Source organism: Odocoileus virginianus, chromosome 11 (genome assembly GCF_023699985.2).
Source record: "Odocoileus virginianus isolate 20LAN1187 ecotype Illinois chromosome 11, Ovbor_1.2, whole genome shotgun sequence".
Classification (NCBI taxonomy): Eukaryota; Metazoa; Chordata; class Mammalia; order Artiodactyla; family Cervidae; genus Odocoileus; species Odocoileus virginianus.
Window position 1 is genome coordinate 6,970,000 of NC_069684.1, and position 24,951 is coordinate 6,994,950.

The following is a 24,951-nucleotide window of genomic DNA, read 5'->3' on the forward strand; positions in this document are numbered from 1 at the left end:
AAACCGTACGATGTCACCTCACAGCTGTTAGGATGGGCAGAATCAAAAACAGAAACAAAAAATAACAACTGTTGACAAGGACGTGAAGAAATCAGAACGCTTGTGCGCTGTTGGTGAGAACGTAGAATGGTACAGCTACTGTGGAAAACAGACGGAGGTTCCTTCAAAAATTAAAAACAGCATTACTGCATGATGCAGAAATTCCAGTCCTGGTTACATACTCAAAAGAACTGAAAGTAGTGTCTTTCTTTTCTTTCCTTCCTTTTTTAAATTGAAGTATAGTTGACTTACAATGTTATATTAGTTTCAGGTGTACAACACAGTGATTCCATATTTTCGGAAAGCAGAGTCTTGAAGGGATATCTGTACCCTCAGGGAAGCATTATTCACAATAGCTAAAACCCGGAAGCCACCCAAATGTCCGTGGACAGATAACAGATAAGCAAACTGAATTGCGGAGTTGTGACTTACATACAGTTCCGTCTTTAAAAGAAAGGAAATTTTGATACATGCTACAACATGAATAAGCCTTGAGAACATTGTTCTAAGTGAAGTAAGTCAGTCACAAAAAGACAAATACTGCATAATCAAATTTATATGAGGAACGGAGAGTAGTCAAGAGCTCAGAGAAAAGTAAAATGCTGGCTGCCAGAGACTCAGAGGAGGCAGAAGAGGGAGTCAGTATTTAACAGGTGCAGAGATCCAGGCTTGCAAGATGCAAAGAGTTCTGGAGACAAAAGACGGTGATATTTGCACACACCATGAATGTGTTAATACTTAGTACCACTGAACTGTAGGCTTTAAAATGGCTGAGATCATTTGAAAAAATGAAACAAAAAGTATGATCCTACAAAATATTTATTGATTACAGTGGTGGGGATGTGTGTGTGAAATGAGTAATTTTACAGTGGAGACCTGACAGACATCACCTGAACCAAACGATCCAAGTTACTTAATATCCCCAGTACTGGGATAAACTGAAATCATGCATCATCTGATGGGATACAGTGTGAAGGGGAGAAATTTATTTGTAATGATCCTGTCAAAAATACATGCCTGAATCAAATCATAAGGAAACAAAAATCCAAACTAAGGAACATTCATCAGCAGTGTGCTGGTAAATGGTTACCAACTAGCTCTCTATAAGGGGAACATTCAGAACTCTGATTTATAGCATTTCCATGGTATAAATAATCTCTTGATAGACGTATCAACAGGAGATCAACCTGCTTGCAAAATTCATGAACACTGCACAACCAGCACTCATCATCCAGGATAAGCCAGCTCTAGTACAAAATGACTGGCAGTACTCTTTGATAATGTCAAAGTCATGAAAGTCAAGGAAAAATTAGATAATTTTGCAGCCTAAAGAAAGCTAAAGAGTTATAACAACTAAAATGCAAAATATGATCCCTGATTGAATCCTTTGCTGTAAAAAATATCACTTGGACAAACTTGAATGGCACCTGTAGATTAGATGAAAGGGATAAATCAATGTTGATGGAGGAGGTTGAATAGTGGCCCTCAGAACACACATCCACATCCAAACTCCTTGAACCTGTGTAGGTGACCTTATTTGGAGACAAAAAAAGAGGTCTTTTCGGTTGTGATTAAGTTAAGCATCTTTTAGTATATCATCCAAGATTACCTGGGTGGGACCTAAACCCAATGACAGTTTTCAGTTTCAGTTCAGTCGCTCAGTCGTGTCCGACTCTTTGCAACCCCATGGACTGCAGCACGCCAGGCTTCCCTGACCATCACCAACTCCTGGAGTTTACTCAAACTCATATCCATTGAGTCAGTGGTGCCATCCAACCATCTATCCTCTGTCATCCCCTTCTCCTCCTACCTTCAATCTCTCCCAGCATCAGGATCTTTTCCAATGAGTCAGTTCTTCACATCAGGTGGCAAAGTATTGGAGTTTCAGCTTCAGCATCAATCATTCCAATGAATATTCAGGACTGATTTTCTTTAGGATGGACTGGTTGGATCTCCTTGAATTCCAAGGGACTCTCACGAGTCTTCTCTAACACCACAGTTCAAAAGCATCAGTTCTTTGGTGCTCAGCTTTCTTTATAGTCCAACTCTCACATCAATACATGACTACTGGGAAAACCATAGATTTGACTAGACGGACCTTTGCTGGCAAAGTAATGTCTCTGCTTTTTAATATGCTGTCTAGGTTGGTCATAACTTTTCTTCCAAGGAGCTGGCAAGAGTGAACATCAACATTTTAGGAATCAGCAAACTAAAATTGACTGGAATGGGTGAATTTAACTCAGACAACCATTATATCTACTACTCTGGGCAAGAATCCCTTAGAAGAAATGTAGTAGACATGAAATTAAAATATGCTTGGTCCTTGGAAGAAAAGCTATGACCAACATAGACAGCATATTAAAAAGCAGAGACATTACTTTGCCAGCAAAGGTCCATCTAGTCAAAGATGTGGTTTTTCAAGTAGTCATGCATGGATGTGAGAGTTGGACTATAAAGAAAGCTGAGCACCAAAGAACTGATGCTTTTGAACTGTGGTGTTGGAGAAGACTCGTGAGAGTCCCTTGGACTGCAAGGAGATCCAACCAGTCCATCCTAAAGAGATCAGTCCTGAATATTCATTGGAGTGACTAGCTGAAACCAGTCAGAGAGAACTGAAACGGGCAGTCCAAGTCCCTAGAGGACACACACGGGAGGGTTTTGGCTGAAGAGGAGGCAGCGCATAGTGTTGAATCAGCCCAAAATTCTTTGAATATAAGATAAAACCTGTTGCTTAATTTCACGAGGTGACTTTGGCAAGAGCACTTCTGTGCAGGTACAGGAAGGCCTGGGAAATGTAGCTCCTCCGATTGCCTTAGAGCCTCAGCACTTCTCCCACAACAAGAATAAAAAAAGAGATTCTAAGAATCCACACAGTTGAAGGGTGGGCCCAAACCAATTCCACCGACATCACCAAATCTCCCACATGCAGCCTAAATAGTTGTGCTTAGAGAGACTTGTCAGTGTCCTGTGTGTTCATCCAAGGCCTCCCTAGTAACCCAGCTGGTAAAGAATCCACCTGTAATGCAGGAGACCCAGTTTGGTTCCTGGGTAGGGAAGACGCCCCAGTAAAAGGGATAGGCTACCCACTGTAGTATTCATGGGCTTCCCTGCTGGCTCAGACTGTAAAGAGTCTGCCTGCTATGAGGGAGACCCAGGTTTGATCCCTGGGTCAGAAAGATCTGCTGCAGAAGAGAATGGCTACCCACTCCAGTGTTCTGGCCTGGAGAATCCCCATGGACAGAGGAGCCTGGCAGGCTATATAGTCCATGGGGTCGGGCAGAGTCAGACATGACTGAGTGACTAAGCAAACACATGTGTTTTCCAGCAGGGGTCAGGTTCATCCACGAAGATTTCAGGGTAGGCATTTGCGTCACCTTCACTTTATGTCACATGAGAGGGGCTTCAAGAGGATTATTTGGAGACCTTTACAAGTGTCCCTGGAGTTTAGGGATTGGTATTTGACTCATACTTGCAAGTCTAAAGGCAAGAGGCAGGGCTGAAACTGTTTTCCCTTGAGAGTGAAGCTGCCTGAATCATTGGATCAAATACATCCACACATAGCAGGCTTCCCAGAGACCTGGGAGGGGTGAAGAGGAACTGGCCTGAAGTCACCTGCTCAGGGATGGTGGATGGACTGAGTCAGGAAGGCTGGACTGACTGGAGCCCTGGAATGAGGAGGGTGCTTAGTGAAGTGAGATAGAGGAACCATTGCTCATGCCAAGGAAGTCTCTGGGGACCTCTGACGAACCCATAAAAAGCCCCACAAAATCCACTATCACTTCTTCTAGGTCACTAGAACCCTAAGATAGGGATTTTTTGTCTTTTGAAATAATTTCAGACCTATGGAGGAGTTGCAAGAATAGGACAAATGACTTCCCCATCGCCCTGTAACTGAACTATTTGAGAGTCATTGCTAGTTTAATTGAGGCAGTTGCTGACCTGATATCCCATCATTCCTGAATATGTCAGCACGCATTTCCTACAAGCAAGGACATTCTCCTACATAACCATACAAGTGAGGAATGCAGTTTCTCGGTTCCTTACACCCGCTGTAATACATTACCATAAGCTGGGTCTGAGGTCAACAGAAATGTATTTTCTCACAGTTCTGAAGACCAAGAGTCTGAAATCAAACACGGAGGCCTGCTTCTGACCTCCTCTGCTCAGCTGACAAGCTCCAGCACACAGCTAGTCTGCCAGTTCCCTGGCTCTTGCTGTTTCTGCAGTGGCTAAGTCCCTGCGTTTCTGGGACAGAGCTAATTGCAAACAGTCTGGCCCATTTATCACCCAGTCTGCACCCTTACTTGTCAGACACCATGTCCTATATTTTGCTTTAGAAAATATGGTCACCATAGTTCTGTTTCTTTGTGGTCTAAAACTTCCCAGAAGATAAATCTAACTGCTGGCTCCATTCTTCCTACATAAACCAAAACTTAACCCTGAGCAAAAGCACTCAGACTTCTAATCCCTTCACTTTCTGACTGCTCAGTGCATATTAGAACAGTGGTGGTGGTGGTTTAGTCGCTAAGTCGTGTCCGACTTTTTGTGACCCAACACAGTGGTGGGGGTGGTTTAGGCACTCAGCCCTGTCCGACTTTTTGTGACCCTATGGACTGTAGCCCACCAGGCTCCTCTGTCCGTGGGATTCTCCAGGCAAGAACACTGGAGTGGGTTGCCATTTCCTTCTCCAGGGGATCTGCTCCACCCAGGGATCAAACCCATGTCTCCAGCTTGGCAGGCAGGTTCTTTACCATTGAACCACCTGGGAAGCCCATGTTAGAACAGTAATTTATTTATTTATCCATTTGATACAATTAGTTTCATATTCCAGCCTATTGTTTATGAATAATAGTTGAACAAGTGGATCCCATAGGGTGCAATCAGAAAACAAATTTATTCCTTCCTTCAGACCTGTTCTTTGGGTGAGTTCTTCTCTGAATCTGGACACGATCAAGGAGAGACGGCACACTCTAGAATAATAAAGGCTCTTTTGGCTGCTTCTAGTTTCAGGAAAGGTCTCACTTCAGTAATTAAAACATCCACCCATTTGTAACTTACCTCTAAGCAAAGCTTCTCCCAGGACTTCCCTGGTGGTCCAGGGGTTAAGACTCTGCATTCCCAATGCAGGGGGCCCCCGGTTAGGGAACTAGATCCCACATGCTACAACTAAGAGTTTGCAAGCTGCAACTAAAAATCTCGAGTGCGTCAACTAAGACATGGCACAGACTAAATAAATAAATAATCTTTTAAAAGGGGAAAAAAAAAGCTTCCCCCCTTATCAGGCTTAAACCTGTTGTCTTAGGAAATCTGGGCTAGAAAAGAGATGTGTTCAGCCTGTCCTCCTGCCCCGGTCTTCTCCTCCTCACCAGGCTCCCTCTGGTCACTCCTAAAAAATCAAAGGGAGGATGCAGGGTGGAGAAGGTCTCCCTGGGCTGGTGCCCGGATATTACAGCCTTGGTGTCCTCTGGGCACTTTGGTCCATGTCGAAATCTCATGTTCTCTGGACTGGGAGGGGGACCACACCTACCTGGGGCACTGGGTGCTTTCGTGGGTTTTTGGAGGTTCGTGCACGTTCCCCGGAGGACCCTGCTGGGATATTGAATTCTTCCAGTGAGCTGGACAGCAGTTGCTTGTGTTATTTCCATCAGACTCCGAAAATACAGTGGGAGTGCAAGGAGACACACTCAGCACGTACTGCTGGCCTTTCGGGCAGGATCTGGAAATGACTCCAGGGGAGAAGGGATGAGCGCTGGGTCAAGGCCCCTGGGGCGGTGAGCAGAGCGTGGGCAGGATTTCGGGCCCCTACAGGGAGAGTGCCCTTTCGTATGAGTTTGTACTAGCTCTGCAGGGGCCTTGCCCGTAACCAGCGCCTCCCAGGCTGGGTCAAACCCCAGCCCTGAGTGCCCCCCACACTGCTGGGGCCAAGGTCTCCATGAGATGCCCTTGAAGCTCCTCTCATAAGGATCAACCCCTTCTTCTAGGAAGCTCAGCGAGACACTGTTCATTTCTTTGCCCTAATACCTGTCCTCTCTGACCTCTTCACCTTTGGCCCTTCTTATTCCCTCGGGATGGTTAAGGGTCTACATGTTGCAAACTTGATTTTGTTTTTTAGGGTTTGCGGGGGTGGGGTTTGTTTATGTTACCACATCCTAAATAAGTTGCACAGGTAGTCTGGAACATTCCTTCAGAAGATGGAGACCTTTGAAGTTTACTACAATCTCAATCTTTGAACCTCAGCTGAAACTAGAGCAGGAAAAGTTAAATTTTAATATCCTCTTACATATTATTTATTCCACCTTGACCAGATCCCCTTAGCTCAAAGATCCTTTCTGAAAAATAGAAGCCTGTGGTTTTTTTTTGTTTTTTTTTTTTTGTTTTTTTTTTAAGTGTATAGATTTTATTTATTTATTTTTTTATTTTTTTTTATTAGTTGGAGGCTAATTACTTTACATCATTACAGTTGTTTTTGTTATACATTGAAATGAATTAGCCATGGATTTACATGTATTCCCCATCCCAGTCCCCCCTCCCACCTCCCTCTCCACCCGATCCCTCTGGGTCTTCCCAGTGCACTAGGCCCGCGCACTTGTCTCATGTACCCAACCTGGGCTGGTTATTTCTTAAAAAGCTGGAAATAGAACTGCCATATGACCCAGCAATCCCACTTCTGGGCATACACACCAAGGAAACCAGATCTGAAAGAGACACGTGCACCCCAATGTTCATCGCAGCACTGTTTATAATAGCCAGGACATGGAAGCAACCCAGATGCCCATCAGCAGACGAATGGATGAGGAAGCTGTGGTAGAAGCCTGTGTTTTTTAAAAGGAACTCTGCCCTTTTCAGCTCTCTGAAACTTCAAATGCAAGGGTCTCCTCACACAGCTAAGTGGCATTGTGTGGGGAAGTGAGTAAGAACAGTGCTTTCAAGAGAAAACAGACTTTAGTGAAATGCACCCAGGTTGTTTTAGAATACTGAGAACCTAGAAGGCTTTTCCCTCTTTATTCTATTTTTTGATACATTTCTGCTTTCCTTTAGTGAGCCTACACTGTTTTACAATCCTTTATCTGCAATTTCAAAATCCAAAAACTGGTGGCAGGGCGGGGAGGGGTAAAGAAAAAGGCTCTGAAAAGCAAGATTTTTTAAAAAAATAAGTAATTATATAAAATTAATCTAACTTGAACTGAAGTGAGGCTGCTTAAAGCCTTTATCTCAGTGTGAACTTTAAAATATCTCAGTGCAGAAATTATGTGTTTCCTTACAGGATAGCTCCCGAGGTCCTACTAGAAGTGTTGTATACACTGTATACAATACTGCATATTGTATCTGGGCTCCCCTGGTCGCTCAGCTGGTAAAGAGTCCATGTGCAATGCGGAAGACTCTGCTTTAATTCGGGATAAGGGGTAGGCTTATCCTTAAGGGATAAGAGGGGACAGGCTCCCCACTCCAGTATTCTTGGGCTTCCCTTGTGGCTCAGATGCTGAAGAATCTGTCGGCAATGTGGGAGACCTGGGTTCGATCCCTGGGTTGGGAAGGTCCTCTGGAGAAAGGAACGGCTACCCACTCCGGTTTTCGGGCCTGGAGAATTCCATGGGCTGTGTCGTCCATGGGGTTGCAGAGTCGGACACGACTGAATGACTTTCACTTTCATATTGTATACAACAATAGACATTATTGGAGAAGAAATGGCAACCGACTCCAGTATTCTTGCCTGGGAAATGCCATGGACAGAGGAACCTGGTGGGCCGAGTCCATGGGGTTTCAAAAGAGTCCGACCCGACTTAGTGACTAAACCACCACTAACACCACCACCATATACAGTACAAGCTTTGCACCATCTTCTAAATTTCAAAAATAATTCTATAACACATCAGGCCCTAAGGGTTTTGGATAAGTGCTTATAAGCCTATACTTTACAGAGGAGAAAATATAACAAACTTTGTTATTATTTTTCCTGCTCTATTGGCTTTTCATTGTAACTAACCCAATTCTCATCTCTAGTTTTTGTACAAGCCTTTTCCCCACCACCCTGGCTCTTCTTGAATTCTTTTCTTTTATCAAGTCAGAGTTCAGAATTTACCACCTGCAGCTGAAGTTTCCTAATTAGCTCAACATCTTTCTTCACCTGAATATTCACTTTAGATTTTGGACACAAGTTTTCCCTGATCATACTAGTTTGAGCCTTAAAGAGATACAACAACTCATAGTTTACTGACAGCCCGTCCAACTGTCATTTTGAGAGACTGCTCCTCCTTCCAAAGACCTTCCCCCTCCATTTCTCCCGCGAGGTCTTAGATCAGGTTCAGTAAGCTTATGTCACCATGCCTTTCCTTCTGCCATAACCACCCTTAAAACCATCCTAGGGTTTATGGATAGAGACCCTCTTTCCCACTGAACCCTTCAGCACAGCCCTCCAACCCAGACCACCAACTAGAAGAATCTGAGGAGGAGGTGGGCTCAAGTTTGCAGGTTCTTACCACACAGTCCTTGTGGGAATTAAATCTGAGAACTACTGGCTTAAAGGTTGGCGGGTCAATGGCAGGCCACAGAATCTGACAGATGAAATATGGTTATAATGAATGTTAGTGACAGCTGCAGCCTTCTGAAAAACTGACAGTTCCCGTAAGTAATTAGGTTGCAGTGGACCACGTGCATAATTGTTCATAATAAAGATGAATATCTTTCAGTAGTTCAATCTTGACTCTTACCTAATAATTCAGTATTCTTCACGTATGTGCGTGTGTTAGTTTCAGGAGTGCATCAAAGTGATTCAGTTATACATACATATCTATCCTTTTTCAGATTCTTTTCCATTACAGGTTACTACAAAATATCCAGTATAGTTCCTGGTGCTAATATAGTAGGTCCTTGTTGGTTATCTATTTTATACATCGTAGTGTATCTGCTAATCCCAAATTCCTAATTTATCCCTCCCTCTCTTTCCCTTTTGGTAACCATAAGTTTGTTTTCTCTCTGTGGGTCTATTCCTTTTTCTCGGGCAATATATGCTCAGAAGTGGGATTGCAGGATCATATGGTAACTCTGTTCTCAGTTTTTAAGGGAACTTCATAATGGTTGTACCAACTTACATTCCTACCAGGACCATAGAAGGGCTCCCTTTTCTCCACACCCTCTCCAGAATTTATTGTTTCTAAATTTTTTGGTGATGGCCATTCTGACCAGTGTGCAGTGATACCTCATTGTAGTTTTGATATGCATGTCTCTAAAAATTAGCAATGTTGAGCATTTTTCATGTGCCTATTGGCCATCTGTATGTCAATTCAGTATTTTGCTTCACCTCTTATATTGTTTTTTGAAACCATACATCTATTTGATGAATTTTTCAAAACTCTTCTGCCAGGTCTGGCTCCTTTCCTATCCCCCTCCTTTTTTCTTCTTTCCCTTCAGGAACAACAACAATAAAAAAAAAAAAAAATCTGTCTCCCTTTCTCCTGCAAAACAATTTAGAATCCTTTTTTGTACTTTGAGAATTACCTAAGTCATAATCAAGAACAGAAAGTGGGGACGTCCCTGGTGGTCAAGTGGTTAAGAATCCCCCTGCCAGTAACAGGAGACACAGGTTCGATCCTTGGTCCGGGAAGGTCCCACACGCTGCGGAGCAACTAAGCCTGTGCATCACAACTACTGAGTCGAACTCTCCAGCTCATGCTCTGCCCACAGGCACTTCAAGAGTAGTCCGCGGGCTGCCACCTAAAGAAAGCCCGCGCAGAGCAATGAACATCCAACACAGCCAAAAACTAATTTATTAACTAATTTTGTAGAAGAAGACTAGAAATGGGATACACTAAGCTCCATTAGTGGGACAAATATCTCTGCTACAAGAATGCAGACTATAGGTTCACATGGTCCCTTGTTTCTGCATTTCTGTTGCTACCTGGACAGATACATTAAGAAATGCTGCAATCAATATCTTTATCATCATCTAGAAGAGTATAAGGACCGAATGGTAACCACTACCCCTCCTCCGCAAACATTGTCCACATGAGACCTGTGAATGTGAGCTTATATGAAAAAAAGATCTTTGCAGATGTAATTTAGGATCTCAAGATGAGATCATCCCAGATTATCCGGATGAGTCTAAATCCAATGAAAAGTGCCTTAATAAAATAAGCAAAAGACATACCCAAATTTTTGAAGATGGAGACAGAGACTGGAGTGATGTATCTATAAGCCAAGGAACACCAAAGATGAGGAGCAGACATTAGACGTTTGATGAGATAAGAAAGGATTCTTCACGAAAGCCTTTGGAGGCAATGTGACCCTGCTGATACCTTGGTTTTAGACAGCTAACCTCCAGAGCTGTGAGAGAATAAATTGTTGTCTCAGCCTCCAAGTTTCTGTAAATTTGTTATGGCAGCACCGGGAAACTAATACAAAAGGACCGGGGGTAACTAGCCCTATCTATTTATGGGTACCCTCACCTGTCATCTTTGCTGGTGTTGTTCAGTCACTTAGTCCCGTCCAACTCTTTGCAACCCCGTGACTGCAGCACACCAGGCTTCCCTGTCCTTCACCATCTCCCAGAGCTTGCTCAAACTCATGTCCATAGAGTCAGTGATGGCATCCAACCATCTCATCCTCTGTTCGTCCCCTTCTCCTCCTGCCTTCAATCTTTCCCAGCATCAGGGTCTTTTCCAATGAGTCAGTTCTTCCCATCAGGTGGCCAAAGTATTGGAGTGTCAGCTTCAGCATCAGTCCTTCCATCAGTCCTTCCAGTAAATATTCAGGACTGATTTCCTTTAGGATTGACTGCTTTGATCTCCTTGCAATCCAAGGGACTCTCAAGAGTCTTCTCCAACACCACAGTTCAAAAGCATCAATTTTTCGGTGCTCAGCCTTCTTTATGGTCCAGCTCTCACATCCATACATGACTACTGCAAAAACCAAAGCTTTGACAATATGGACTTTTGTCAGCAAAGTAATGTCTCTGCTATTTAATATGTTGTCTAGGTCTGTCATAATTTTTCTTCCAAGAAGCAAGTGTCTTTTAATTTCATGGCTGCAGTCACCATCTGCAGTGATTTTAGAGCCCAAGAAAATAAAGTCTGTCACTGTTCCCATTGTTTGCCCATCTATATGCATGAAGTGATGGAACCAGATGCCATGATCATCATTTTTTGAATGTTGAGTTTTAAGCCAGCTTTTTCACTCTCCTTTTTCACCTTCATCAAGAGGATCTTTAATTCCTCTTCACTTTCTGCCAGAAGGCTGGTGTCATCTGTATATCTGAGGTTATTGCTATTTCTCCCAGCAGTCTTAATTCCAGTTGTGCTTCATCCAGCCTGGCATTTTGCATGATGTACTCTGCATATAAGTTAAATAAGCAGGGTGGTGATATATATCCTTGATGTACTCCTTTCCCAATTTAGAACCAGTCTGTTGTTCCATGTCCAGTTCTAACTGTTGCTTCCTGACCTGCATACAGGTTTCTCAGGAGGCAGGTCAGGTGGTCTGGTATTCCCATCTCTTTCAGAATTTTCCACATTATGCTGTGATCCACACAGTCAAAGGCTTTAGCGTAGTCAACGAAGCAGAAGTAGATGTTTTTTTGGAATTCTCTTGCTTTTTCTGTGACCCAGTGGATGTTGGCAATTTGATCTCTGGTTCCTCTGCCTTTTCTAAATCCAGCTTGAACATCTGGGAGTTCTCTGTTCATGTACTGTTGAAGCCTAGCTTGGAGAATTTTGAGCATTACTTTGCTAGCATGTGAAATGAGTGCAATTGTGTGGTAATTTGAACATTCTTGGGAACTGTCTTTCTTTGGGACTGGAATGAAAACTGACCTTTTCCAGTCCAGGGGCCACTGCTGAGTTTTCCAAATTTGCTGGCCTATTAAGTGCAGCACTTTCACAGCAGCTGTCAGCTTAAAAGTGTAAATATTTCTGCTTTTCATAAATTTTGCCTATTTGGGGCTTAACTGTCAAGTAGAGAGAATCTTCATCCACTCCAGAAAAGGTTGGATTTGACGCATGGCTCCAAAAAAACACTCATATAAAGAACAATGACTTCTATAGAGCAAACACCACCATATGTGTGTGAGCCACGAGAATCAAATTTGAATTCTAATTCTCCAACTCTGCAACTGTAGGCAATGACTTAGCCTTAAGACTTTAAATTATATATAAGAGCTAAATAAACTTTAGCTCTTATTTAGCTCCAATTTTAATGCTTATTTTCTTTGTCTCCTGCATGTGGCTGCCTATTTTGTTTGTCTGTTTACTTAGCCCTTTCCATGACTGTAAATGGTTACTCAAGTCCCAGTCTTATATAAAGTTTTAGTTCAAAGTTCACAACAGCTAATTAGAATCCTAGAGTTGCTTATTTCAGTTTCTTGAGAGAGACCTGATGAGTGTTCAAGCCACTGTGCACATTAACCACCACTGACCTGATCTTCTGTGGATGGAAATGCAAAACCTTTTTGAAGGGGATCTGTGTAGGGAGGCAGTGGTGAGCATTTCTAGTACACTGACGCTGTCTAAATCTCATATATTCAGATCTCTTTATCTCTTCCTTTAGAGCATATGCCTTTGAGTTCATGCTTTAAAAGCATCTCTTACCTTGAGATTATATATTCACCCATATTGTATTCTTTTAGTTTTCACAAAGTGCTGCCTAATATAATTTGAATCTGTTTATTAGAATGGCATTTTTCTTTTCTTTAAGTAGCTAGCTGTTCATTCTCACATGATTTTTTGAACAGCTTACACTTTTCTCACCAATTTGAAATACTAATAATAATGGCATTTCTAAGTGCTTTCTGTGTGTCAGCTTGTGCTAAATCTAATACGTGGATTACTTCAGCTTAGTAATATTATTATCCACATATTATAGCTAAGAAATGGTATGCTTGGGATTTCACACCCTGGTCATCTCACTCTAGAGCTCATACTTTTAGCCATTACGCTACTCTTGTAAGCAATCTGGATCTATTTTTGGCTCAAACGATAAGGAAAATTATTGACATGACTGGAAGTCCAGATGCAGGGCTGGCTTCACAGCTGACTTGGCTCAGGTTCAGTGTCCCCTGACTCTCTTGGCTCTGCTGTCTTCCACGTGCAGCCTCATCCTCAGGCTGATCATGAGACAGCTGCAACAATTTCAGCCATACACAAAAACATCCAGCAGAAGAGAGACAGTATTTCTACTTTAAGAAACTCTCCTAAAAGGACCAAGAACTTTCCCAGACACTCCAACAAAATTCCCCTCGAGCCTCACTGGTCCAGAATGGGGCCCACGCCCATCCCTGTATCAACTGTGGGCAGGGATGATGGTATTAAATAAATCACGCGAGCCACCTCTAGATTTAGAGATAGTATCGGCTTCCCTTTGGCACATGGACTATGTAAAAGCGACAGGGACTCTCAACAGAGAAGTGCGGCTCTCTGACACAGAAAACCTAAAACAATAGTAGATGTAACAAGTTAAAAAGGTAAATCAAGTCTGGAAATAACAAGTATAGGGCTAGGAGGGCAGCGCATGGTCAGCCAGGTTCCTTCCTTTTCTCTAGATGCTCTGCCATTCTCAACACGAAGCTTCTACTCCATGATCCATGATAGTTCTGGAGTCACAGCCAACAGTCACAACCTAAGAAGGAGAAAGGATTGAGAAGGGAGAGACTGATTTCTTCCTTTAAGGCTGTATCCCAGAAATCACATGACATGCTTCTGTGTACAAATTATTGGACAGCACCGAGTCATCTGGCAACATCTGGCTGAGAGAAGCTGAGGAATGTGGACTTTATTCCAGGTAACTGTGAGCCCAGATATAAATCCTGGATTCTGCCACTAAGGAAGAGGGGCAGAAGACACATGGAGATGATACTGCAGTTCCTGCGACAGGTGGAAACATGAATTCACTTGGGGTTCTAATACAGAGGAAGAAAAGGAAACTAAACTCTGGTTTGGCTACGACATATCTGGAAGCCCTGCGTGGGTCTTGCTTTGGTTCAGCCTTAGACTAGTCAGTAACCGAGTGGTGTCAGAAACTGCACATCCTGTGTCACACACCCATTCCTAGAACTTGACTAGAGTTATCTTAACCCAAAACTCATGGCCGAGGATTGAGGATGGAGTGGTTCCCTACAGAGATTTGCTTGTATTTTTGCATTTCTAAGAGCTCTTTATACATTAGAGGTTGAGGATATTAAGCTTTTGTCTGCCTAATATGTTGAAAATGATTTTCTAGTTTATCATTTTACCCTTTATCTTTATAGTGAAATTATTATAGTCGCCATTTTGACATCCAGAAATTTTACATTTCCTATAATCAAATATTCCTGGCCTTAACATGTTTTTAACTTTTATGCTAGAATGATTTTTCATAAATAAGAAACTGATCATGATTTGCCTCTATTATCCTCTTTCTATGATTAAATTTTTAATTAGTCAGGAGGTGCATTCTGCTGCACATGTAACAAAACTCCACTTACAATGGCTTAACACTAAATAAGGTTTCCTTTTTCTCGGGCAATAAGTAGTCAAGAACTGGTTTTTTGGAGGTACTAGATCTTCAAAAATCTAACCTCATTCCACATTTTTGTACTATAATCCTTAATTACATAATTAATATAGAGCATTTCCTCAAGTTCATAAATGACTACTGCAATTCTAGGCATTGTATCTGTAGTCTACTTAGAAAGAAGGAGAAATGGCAAAACATAAAAGCTACAAGCCACCTGAATTCATCTATTTTATCAGGTAATCGATATCTTTCCTGGAGACCCATCTGCTAGATTTCTCACTGGCCAGGTCTAGAGCACACGACTAAAAGAGCAAGGGAATCTTGAGGAAGTAAATATTTTTATCTCAACACATTGCTATCCTGAATAAAATTAGGTTCTTTTATTAAAGAAAGGGAAATGGACATGGCAACATCACCTGCCACAATTTTTCCATGTATCATTTTTTATATATGGTATGAAACAAGGAGTTAACAATCTTTTTTCCAATTAGTTAACCAACTTTCCCAACATCTTTATTGAATAAGTCATTTTTCTTTTATTGATTTGGAATGCAACTTTATTATTTTTAAAAACACACAGAGGTTCCAATTCCAATAATAACAGTAGTGGTAGTTTAGTCCCTAAGTCGTGTCCGACTCTTGAGACCCCGTGGTCTGTAGACTGCCAGGTTCCTCTGTCCATAGGATTTTCCAGGCAAATCCTAAAGTGGGTTGCAATTTCCTTCTCCAGCAAAAATACTGGAGTGGGTTGCCATTTCCTTCTCCAAGGCATCTTCCTTATCCAGGGATCGAACCCAGGTCTCCTGCACTACAGGCAAATTCTCTAACATAATAGCAGGGCATTACCTAATAGACCAACCTTCCCCAGATAACAAACTTGGAAAAAATATACAAAACAACCATTGAAAGCACTGAAGAGAAGAAAAAAAAGAAGACAGAAACTGGAGAGCTTTTGGCACTTGAAAGAGGGAAATGACACTGGGTGATTTTCCCAATTTTGTAGCTTATGCTCAAGAGCAGGTCCCTATCAGTGCCATTTTCAGGCCGGAAATATGCCACCTTACTACCTTGTAGAAGCAAAAGGAAGAGCTTGGGGTTTCTGTAGCAGGTGGAAAGTGAAAGAAGACATCCCAGAAAGAAAAGAGCCACATTAGAAGAGCACCAAATTCTGTATATAAACTTTTCTCAAATCTCTGTTCATCCCCTGAAATACTCACAGAGCAGTGTAGCCATCAAGAAGCTCAGTTAAGATTCAAATAATTAAACAGAGATTTCACTTGGCACCTACTGCAAGAGACCCAGAGTTTCAGCCAAGTGAGTGTCAGTGATTCAGTCATATCCAACTCTTTGTGACCCCATGGACTGTAGCCCACCAGCTCCTCTGTTCATGGAATTCTCTAGACAAGAATACTGAAAGTGGGTAGCCATTCCCTTCTCCAGGGCATCTTCCCAATCCAGGGATCAAGCCCACATTGCAGACAGATTCTTTACCATCTGTGCCACCAGGGAAGCCAAATTAACTGCCCACCAAAAAATAAAAATCAATACTCTTTGGAAGAATATGACAGAATCCAAAGACTCTAACACTATCAAGCATACAATGAAAAGTCACTACACATACAAGAATATGATATGTGACCCATATTCAAGAGGAAAGGCAATCAATGGAGATCAGTACTAAAATGACCCAGATTTTTAGAATTAGATAAGGATTTTAAAGTAACTATTATAACAATGGGCTTCCTTGATAGCTCAGTTGGTAAAGAATCCACCTGTAATTCAGGAGACCCCAGGTTGAATCCTGGGTCAGGAAGATCCACTGGAGAAGGGATAGGCTACGCACTCCAGTATTCTTGGGCTTCCCTTGTGGTTCAACTGGAAAAGAATCCGCCTGTAATGCAAGAGACCTGGGTTTGATCCATGGGTTGGGAAGATCCCCTGGAGAAGGGAAATGCTACCCACTCCAGTATTCTGGCCTAGACATTCCATGGATTACATAGTCCATGGGGTCACAAAGAGTCGGACATGATTGAACAACTTTCACTTTCATTTTTCATTGTAACAATGCTCTACGGTCTCAGGACACCTCCACTCTCTCCTCTTACAAAGGGTATAATGAATAAGTTACACTATCAGGCATACAGACTGAAAACCACAATCACAGGAAACTAACCAATCTGATCACATGGACCACAGCCTTGTCTAACTCAATGAAACTATAAGCCATGCTGTGTAGGGCCACCCAAGATGGACGGGTCATGGTGGAGAGTTCTGACAAAATGCAGTTCACTGGAGAAGGAGAATGGCATACCACTTCAGTATTCTTGCCTTGAGAACCCCATGAACAGTATGAAAAGGCAAAAAGATAGGACACTGAAAGATGAACTCCCCAGGTCAGTAGGTACCCAATATGCTACTGGAGATCAGTGGAGAAATAACTCCAGAAAGAATGAGGAGATGGAGCCAAAGCAAAAACAACACCAAGTTGTGGATGTGACTTGTGATGGAAGCAAGGTCTGATGCTGTAAAGAGCAATATTGCATAGGAACCTGGAATGTTAGGTCCATGAATCAAGGCAAATTGGAAGTGGTCAAACAGGAGTGGCAAGACTGAACATTGACATTTTAGGAATCAGCAAACTAAAATGGACTGGAATGGGTGAATTTAACTCAGATGACCATTATATCTACTACTGTGGGCAGGAATCCCTTAGAAGAAATGGAGTAGGAATCATAGTAAACAAAGGAGTCCCAAATGCAGTACTTGGATGCAATCTCAAAAATGACAGAATGATCTCTGTTCATTCCCAAGGCAAACCATTCAATATCACAGTAATCCAAGTCTATGCCCCGACCAGTAATGCTGAAGAAGCTGAAGTTGAATGGTTCTGTGAAGACCTAAAAGACCTTCAAGAACTAACACACAAAAAAGATGTCCTTTTCATTATAGGGGACTGGAATGCAAAAGTAGGAAGTCAAGAAACATGTGAAATAACAGGCAAATTTGGCCTTGGAGTACAGAATGAAGCAGGACAAAGGCTAATAGAGTTTTGCCAAGAGAACGCACTGGTCAAAGCAAACACCCTCTTCCAACAACTCAAGAGAAGACTCTATATATGGACATCACCAGATGGTCAACACCGAAATCAGATTGATTATCTTCTTTGCAGCCAAAGGTGAAGAAGCTCTATACAATCAGCAAAAACAAGACTGGGAGCTAACTGTGGCTCAGATCATGAACTCCTTATTGCCAAATTCAGACTTAAATTGAAGAAAACCAATTAGAAAACCACTAGACCATTCAGGTATGACCTAAATCAAATCCCTTACGATTATAGAGTGGAAGTGACAAATAGATTTAAGGGACTAGATCTGACAGACAGAGTGCCTCATGAACTATGGATGGAGGTTCATGACATTGTACAGGAGACAGGAATCAAGACCATCCCCAAGAAAAAGAAATGCAAAAAAGCAAAATGGCTGTCTGAGGAGGGCTTACAAATAGCTGTGAAAAGAAGAGAAATGAAAGGCAAAGGAGAAAAGGAAAGATATACTCACCTGAATGCAGAGTTCCAAGAATAGCAAGGAGAAATAAGAAAGCCTTCCTCAGTGATCAAGAAAAACAATAGAATGGAAAAGACTAGCGATCTCTTCAAGAAAATTAGAGATACCAAGGGAATATTTCATACAAAGATGGGCTCAATAAATGACAGAAATGGTATGGACCTAACAGAGCAGAAGATATTAAGAAGAGGTGGCAAGAATACACAGAAGAACTATACAAAAAAGATCTTCATGACCCAGATAATCACGATGGTGTAATTACTCACCTAGAGCCAGACATCCTGGAATGTGAAGTCAACTGGGCCTTAGGAAGCATCACTATGAACAAAGCTAGTGGAGGTGATGGAATTCCAGTTGAGCTATTTCAAATCCTAAAAGATGATGCTGTAAAAGTGCTGCACTCAATATGCCAACAAATTTGGAAAACTCAGCAGTGGCCACAGGACTGGAAAAGGTCAGTTTTCATTCCAATCCCAAAGAAAGTCAATGCCAAAGAATGCTCAAACTACCACACAATTGCACTCATCTCACACGCTAGTAAAGTAATGCTCAAAATTCTCCAAGCCAGGCTTCAACAATACGTGAACCATGAACTTCCAGATGTTCAAGTTGCTTTTAGAAAAGGCAGAGGAACCAGAGATCAAATTGCCAACATCTGTTGGCTCACCAAAAAAGTGAGAGAGTTCCAGAAAAACATCTATTTCTGCTTTATTGACTATGCCAAAGACTTTGACTGTGTGGATCACAACAAACTGTGGAAAATTCTGAAAGAGATGGGAATACCAGACCACCTCACCTGTCTCTCTAGAAACCTATATGCAGGTCAGGAAGCAACAGTTAGAACTGGACATGGAACAACAGACTGATTCCAAATAGGGAAAGGAGTATGACAAGGCTGTATATTGTCACCCTGCTTATTTAACTTATATGCAGAGTACATAATGAGAAACGCTGGGCTGGATGAAGCACAAGCTGGAATCAAGAGTGCCAGGAGAAACAGCAATAACTTCGGATATGCAGATCACACCACCCTTATGCAGAAAGTGAAGAAGAACTAAAGAGCCTCTTGGTGAAAGTGAGGGACAAGAGTGAAAAAGTTGACTTAAAGCTCAACATTCAGAAAACTAAGATTATGGCATCCAGTCCCATCACTTCATGGCAAATAGATGGAGAAACAGTGGAAACAGTGTCAGACCTTATTTTTGGGGGATCCAAAATCACTGCAGATGGTGACTTCAGCCATGAAATTAAAAGACATTTTCCTCTTAGAAGAAAAGTTATGACCAAGCTAGACAGCATATTAAAAAGCAGAGACATTACTTTGCCAACAAAGGTCTGTCTAGTCAAGGCTATGGTTTTTTCAGTAGTCACATATGGATGTGAGAGTTGGGCTATAAAGAAAGCTGAGTGCCAAAGAGTTGATGCTTTTGAACTGTGGTGTTGGAGAAGACTCTTGAGAGTCCCTTGGACTGAAAGGAGATCCAACCAGTCCATCCTAGAGGAAATCAGTCCTGAATATTCATTGGAAGGACTGATGCTGAAGCTGACAGTCCAATGCTTTGGGCACCTGATGGGAAGAACTGACTCCTTGGAAAAGACCCTGATGCTGGGAAAGACTGAAGGCAGGAGGAGAGGGGACGACAGAGGATGAGATGGTTGGATGGCATCACCGACTCAATGGACATGAGTTTGAGTAAACTCCAGGAGTTGGGGATGGACAGAGAGGCCTGGCATGCTGTAGTCTATGGAGTCACAAAGAGTTGGACATGGCTGAGCAACTGAATTGAACTGAACTGATCGGACACATGCCCACATATCCTCCAAAATACTGAGAACTAACTAAGAATTAACCAGACTGATGAAAGTAAGAAAGGTGATTTGAAGTAGAAAATAAAGACAGGAGTTTTCCTTCCCCTTGCGTAGAAAGACCAGTGACAGGTCTCTGTGCTGGTAGAGAGCTCTTGCCAAACACTTGCTTTCCAGCGCTCTTGGGTCAAAGGTGGAAGAGTTACCAGGTGTGAAATTGCATGGCTCTTTTGTAATCGTAATTATTTATCATCCTTACTAAAAATCTAACTAATCCCTTTTCAATGAAAGTTTTCCTGCAGACCACTCTACACCATATCCCAGTCCATCAAGGGGAGTTTCTTTGATATCATCATGTTTCTTTCTTTTTGAAATTCAGCACAGCAGGATAATCTCCTTGGGGAGTAGAGAGAAACTAAGGGTAGAAGTACTTCATGGAGGTTACAAAGCCTGCTACAGATAAAGCACAGATCAGCTCTGTCAGAGCTGCAATGGATGACCATGTTAACCCACTTCTGTATCATTTAGGGAAAATAGCTTGTCCACTTATTGCTGGCTATTCTGCAAGCAAGTTTGCTCTGGATGGGTTCTTCTCCTCTCTCAGGATGGAATATGAGGCGACCAAGGTCAATGTGTCAATCACCCTCTGTATTCTTGGCCTCATCGACACAGGTAAGTTCAAGAAATTGGAATAAGTGGCCTGCAGATGGACTGTCTGTCTTACTATGGTGGGTAAAGAGGGTGCTGAACTCCCTGACGTCATCATGTGTCAAGCACTGAAAACCAGTGACAGCACTAGACCCCCTTTAATGGTGTGTTCTGTCACCTGTGGAGCTTCTGACTGCTCTTTGACCCTTCTCTCCATTCTGACTGCCAACTGTGCTGCATAACAGCACATTCCTCACCTGACCCTATTCTGAACACCTTATGTCCCTCATGGAAACTCAATGGCCATTACTTTCCTATGTGAGATTATTAAATATGAGTTTGTTTTCCTTAATAACATATCAATAATAAGTCACAGATGTCACAACTTTGATATGTTGCACTGAGAGGGACACAGCATCATTTGGGGGGTATTCTTGTCGAAAACACATAATCCTATTCTAATCATGAGAACAACGGGGGGGAAAAAACCAAATTTGGGGGGGGGGTTCATACAGATCCATTGAACAGAACTCTTCCAAAGTGTCAAGGTGATGAGAGACAAGGAAAGAGTAAGGAACTGTCAGAGATCAGAGGGAAAAGAAGAAAAAATTACTGCTAAGTGTACTCCTGGATAAGATCCTGGAACATACAAAGGACATTAGTGAAAAAATTAAGTCTGCAGTTTAGTTAGTAATATTGTTCCAATTCTATCATATATATTGTTGATAGTTGTATAATGGTTATGTATGATGTTTTGATTGAAAGATGTAAGGAAAGACTTTGCACAATTTTTTAAACTTTTCTGTAAGTCCAAATGCAAGTTTATCTAAAATATGTGATAGAACTTTAATCATACTTTATTGAAGGGACTTCCCCGGCAGTCCAGTGGTTAAGACTCCACACTTTCACTGCAGGGGGCATGGGTTCAATCCCTAATCAGGAAACTAAGATCCTGCACTCTGCACAGCCAAATAAAAGTTTTTTTTAAGTTTGGATACATTGAGTGGTAGTTACAGAACAAAAGAGAGAGAAAGACAAAGACACACAGTGAAACAAGAAGGGGTGGGGAAACAGAGAGAAGCTGGGCAAGGAGGACACAAATCCTAGGAGGAGAGAGCAGGTAACAATGTTTCCCTCCAAGTGAACGTGGTTGATGCTGCCAAGGGGGCCAAGGCCTGGATTCCTGTCTGTCTCTTCCTTTTACAAGTCAGTCCTCACTATCACATCTCACTCTGATTTTGCGCATTGACTCTTCCCATCACATGGCTTCTATCCTCATTCTGCGCCCCAATATCACTCCCTCACTCCAACCAAAACACCCGAGAGAGGAGTCTGATTCATTCAAATCGCTCAACTAGTAACCTCCAGTTGCCCCCACAAATTTCCATCCAGGAAGATAGGGTCCATATGAACACTAAGATTCTCTTTGCCCAAAAGGCCCTCAACAAACCCAGTCTTCCCCAGGTATTCCCGACAGGGCCCGAACAAGCACTGGCCAACAGCCCCTAAAAGCTAAGCTGCTGGTGTCTGCAGGCCTCCCATCATGTAGACACTACTTGTCTTGGATAACCACACTCTTCCCTTCTCGCTCTACAGACACAGCCATGAAAGCAATTGCTGGGATATACAGTGCACAAGCGTCTCCAAAGGAAGAATGTGCCCTGGAGATTATCAAAGGCGGAGCTCTGCGCCAAGATGAAGTATATTATGACAGTTCCATCTTGACTTCTCTCCTGCTGAGAAATCCAGGGAGGAAGATCATGGAATTTCTCTCCTTGAAGAGATATAATATGGAAAGATTTATAAACAACTAGGCGCTTCCTGAGAGCTGGGCATCATAAAGGGAGCTTGGAACAATCCAGCCTGCAATTTACCCGAGCTCCATCATGAAGGTATCTCCCCAGAGAGATAAATGAGTGCCCTCAGGGGACTGCAAGTCACAGAGCACATCTCACAATTTAAAGGAGACCCTCTAACATTTGTGGAAAGGTGATTATAATGAATGCCATGAGCCAGCAATTGTGAAATTGACAGTAACCATAGATATAATTACAAGATAGTTACATTAAGTTTACCTCAAAGGTAATAAGGCTATAATGTTTAATCAATATTAATTCTGATAAAGGTCACATAAACTTTGTAAATTCATACCTCATGGCTTTAACTTCAGTTCATTCAGTATGATTCCATTAAAAAAGCATAACCTATACATGTGAGATTTTTAGTGTACATTTCTTATTTTGTGATATGAGCCTCTTATCTGCTTTTGAGTTGAAGAAATCATCCTACTTCATTTAGTGAGCATAGCATCTTCACCATTTTGTATATTTCAGATGCTCTTCATATTATTTCACACTGTTCCTCTGGAGAGGAGAACATCTGAGCATGAATAAACAGAGCAAACCCAGAGAAGTGGAGGTCCCTGTGATGCTATGAAACCGCAGAACTTACATCTGTTCAATGTACTCACAGTGCATCAAGCATCTATAATTTACATGTGAACACTCAATATTAGAAGTTTGTCGAGGAGAGGTTGGAGTTCAAATCATTCACTCACACATTTAGTCACTCATTCATTCAACAAATGTCTATCCAACACTTGCCAGGTATCACTTGACTACAACCAAAGAGGACACAAAACACTAACAACTCCACAAAGCCCCATATTGGCCAGGTCCTCCAACAGGTGACAGTGGAAAACTGGATAATTCTAGCAGAGTTAAATGAAAAGGAGATCCTTTACAGAAGTGTGGGCAAGGTTATAGGGAAGTCACAGAGGTAATGTAGCATCTCAGGTTAGTTTTGGCTATTTCCAGCCCCAGGCCCACCATCAGGACAAGAGGAAAGAACTGTCACAAAAGCCCAGAGGGTAAGAAATGCTTGCAGAGTGCCATAGGACAGGAGCTATGATACTCAGTTAAAGGATGCCACCAGCCCACCAAGGACCACAAAGGAGGGAGCTGGAGAAATAAATACATCTTCCCTCTGATTCCCTGCAGGTATTTTCAATTAAGTGAACAGAGGGGCAAAGTGCAGATTGATATAAACCATACAAGTCAGCATACCCAGGCACACAGCAGGATGGGGAAGGATGGAGAGTGTTTTGGAGGGATAGATGGAATACATCCAGCACAAACTCCGCACTCCCAAATGTAGGGTTTCCATGGGAAGTGATGCTGGGACACAACACATGGGCCTGGAGGTGTAGGGTAAATTTCCTTTTCTGGCCTCTTAATCTAAACTGCTGGGCAGCAGGACAAATTGCAGTCCAGTGAGCTGCCAGCCACATGGACAAGGAGCTGGATCTGGAGGGTGAAGATGGCTGGACTTTTCTGAGAGAGAAGACCTCCGTAAGTTATGCCCAGGGAAAGGAAGCAGGAGAAATCTGACCGAGACTTAGAATTTTCTTGAGTAGAGGATAAACGTCTTACTATGTGAGGCTTTCCCCAGAATTCAAAAAGGATGATATCAGAAATTAGGTGTGGACTTCCGCAGTACTCCAGTGGTGAAGAACCCATCTGCCAGTGCGGGGGACACGGGTTCAGTTCCTGGTCTGGGAAGAGTCCACATGCTCTGGGGCGACTGAGCCCAAGCACTGCAGCTACATCTACTGCATCTACTGAAGTCTGTGTGCCCAGAGCCTTCACAAGAGAAGCCCGAGCACCACAGCTAGAGAGTGGCCCCCACTCGCTGAAACTAGAAACATCAAAGATCCAGCAGAGCCAAAAATAAATGAATAAACTTAAAAAAAAAAGAGAGAGAGAAAGAGATGAAGTCTGAGATCTGAAGCCATTGGCACGCTCATCATTTGCTGTCTTCACTAGCCTGGACATTACAATTCCCTCATCTTCAGCGGCATGACTTTACTACTCCAAGCAACTTCTGTCCAGGAAGATAAATGGTACAAGCCAATTTAAAAATGCTTGGTTTTTCAATAGACAGCATCAAAAGGCTATTACTCTTCAAGACTCTTTGGAATCCTCATGTCAGAACTCCGTCTTCGCAATCGGAAATGCTTGCATCATGACCCTTCTCCAGTAATAATCAAACCACCTCACTGAAAGCCCACATTAAACCAGACTCCAACACTTCATAAACACCCCATTTTGCCCTCGCATTCTGAAAGGCTGCAAGTCTCCCTCAAGGTAGCACCTCCCTTCACCTGAGTAAGCAATAAACTCAGTTGTTTGTCTCACCAAACAGTGGCTGTTATTGTTTCAGGGAGCCCTTCCCAAGGGACCCTCTCAAGAGCCCTCCCCCCGCTCCTCACCTGAGTCACCTGCCCCTCAAATATCTGCCCACTATCTCCAGAACCAAGGGCCATGCAGATGACACCACTCTTATAGCAGAAAGCAAAAAGGAATTAAAGAGCTTCTTGATGAAAGTGAAAGAGAAGAGTGAAAAAGTTGACTTA

The 24,951-nt window shown here is 42.4% G+C and overlaps 2 protein-coding genes across 2 annotated transcripts in view; one reads left to right on the forward strand and one right to left on the reverse strand.

The window, feature by feature from the left end:
• The window catches only part of LAMB3 (laminin subunit beta 3), a 126,833-nt gene extending 121,123 nt beyond the window's left edge, over positions 1–5,710 (reverse strand). Inside the window, exon 1 of the mRNA XM_070473860.1 lies at positions 5,567–5,710. The gene's annotated coding sequence lies outside the window, so the exon portion shown is untranslated. The remainder of the gene's footprint in view (positions 1–5,566) is intronic.
• Positions 1–22,753, forward strand: part of HSD11B1 (hydroxysteroid 11-beta dehydrogenase 1) — a 38,642-nt gene extending 15,889 nt beyond the window's left edge. The window contains exons 5-6 of the mRNA XM_020904244.2: positions 20,418–20,561; positions 22,134–22,753. Coding sequence (XP_020759903.1) covers positions 20,418–20,561; positions 22,134–22,351 — 362 coding nt within the window. The 3' untranslated portion in view covers positions 22,352–22,753. The remainder of the gene's footprint in view (positions 1–20,417; positions 20,562–22,133) is intronic.
• Positions 22,754–24,951: the final 2,198 nt, after the last annotated feature.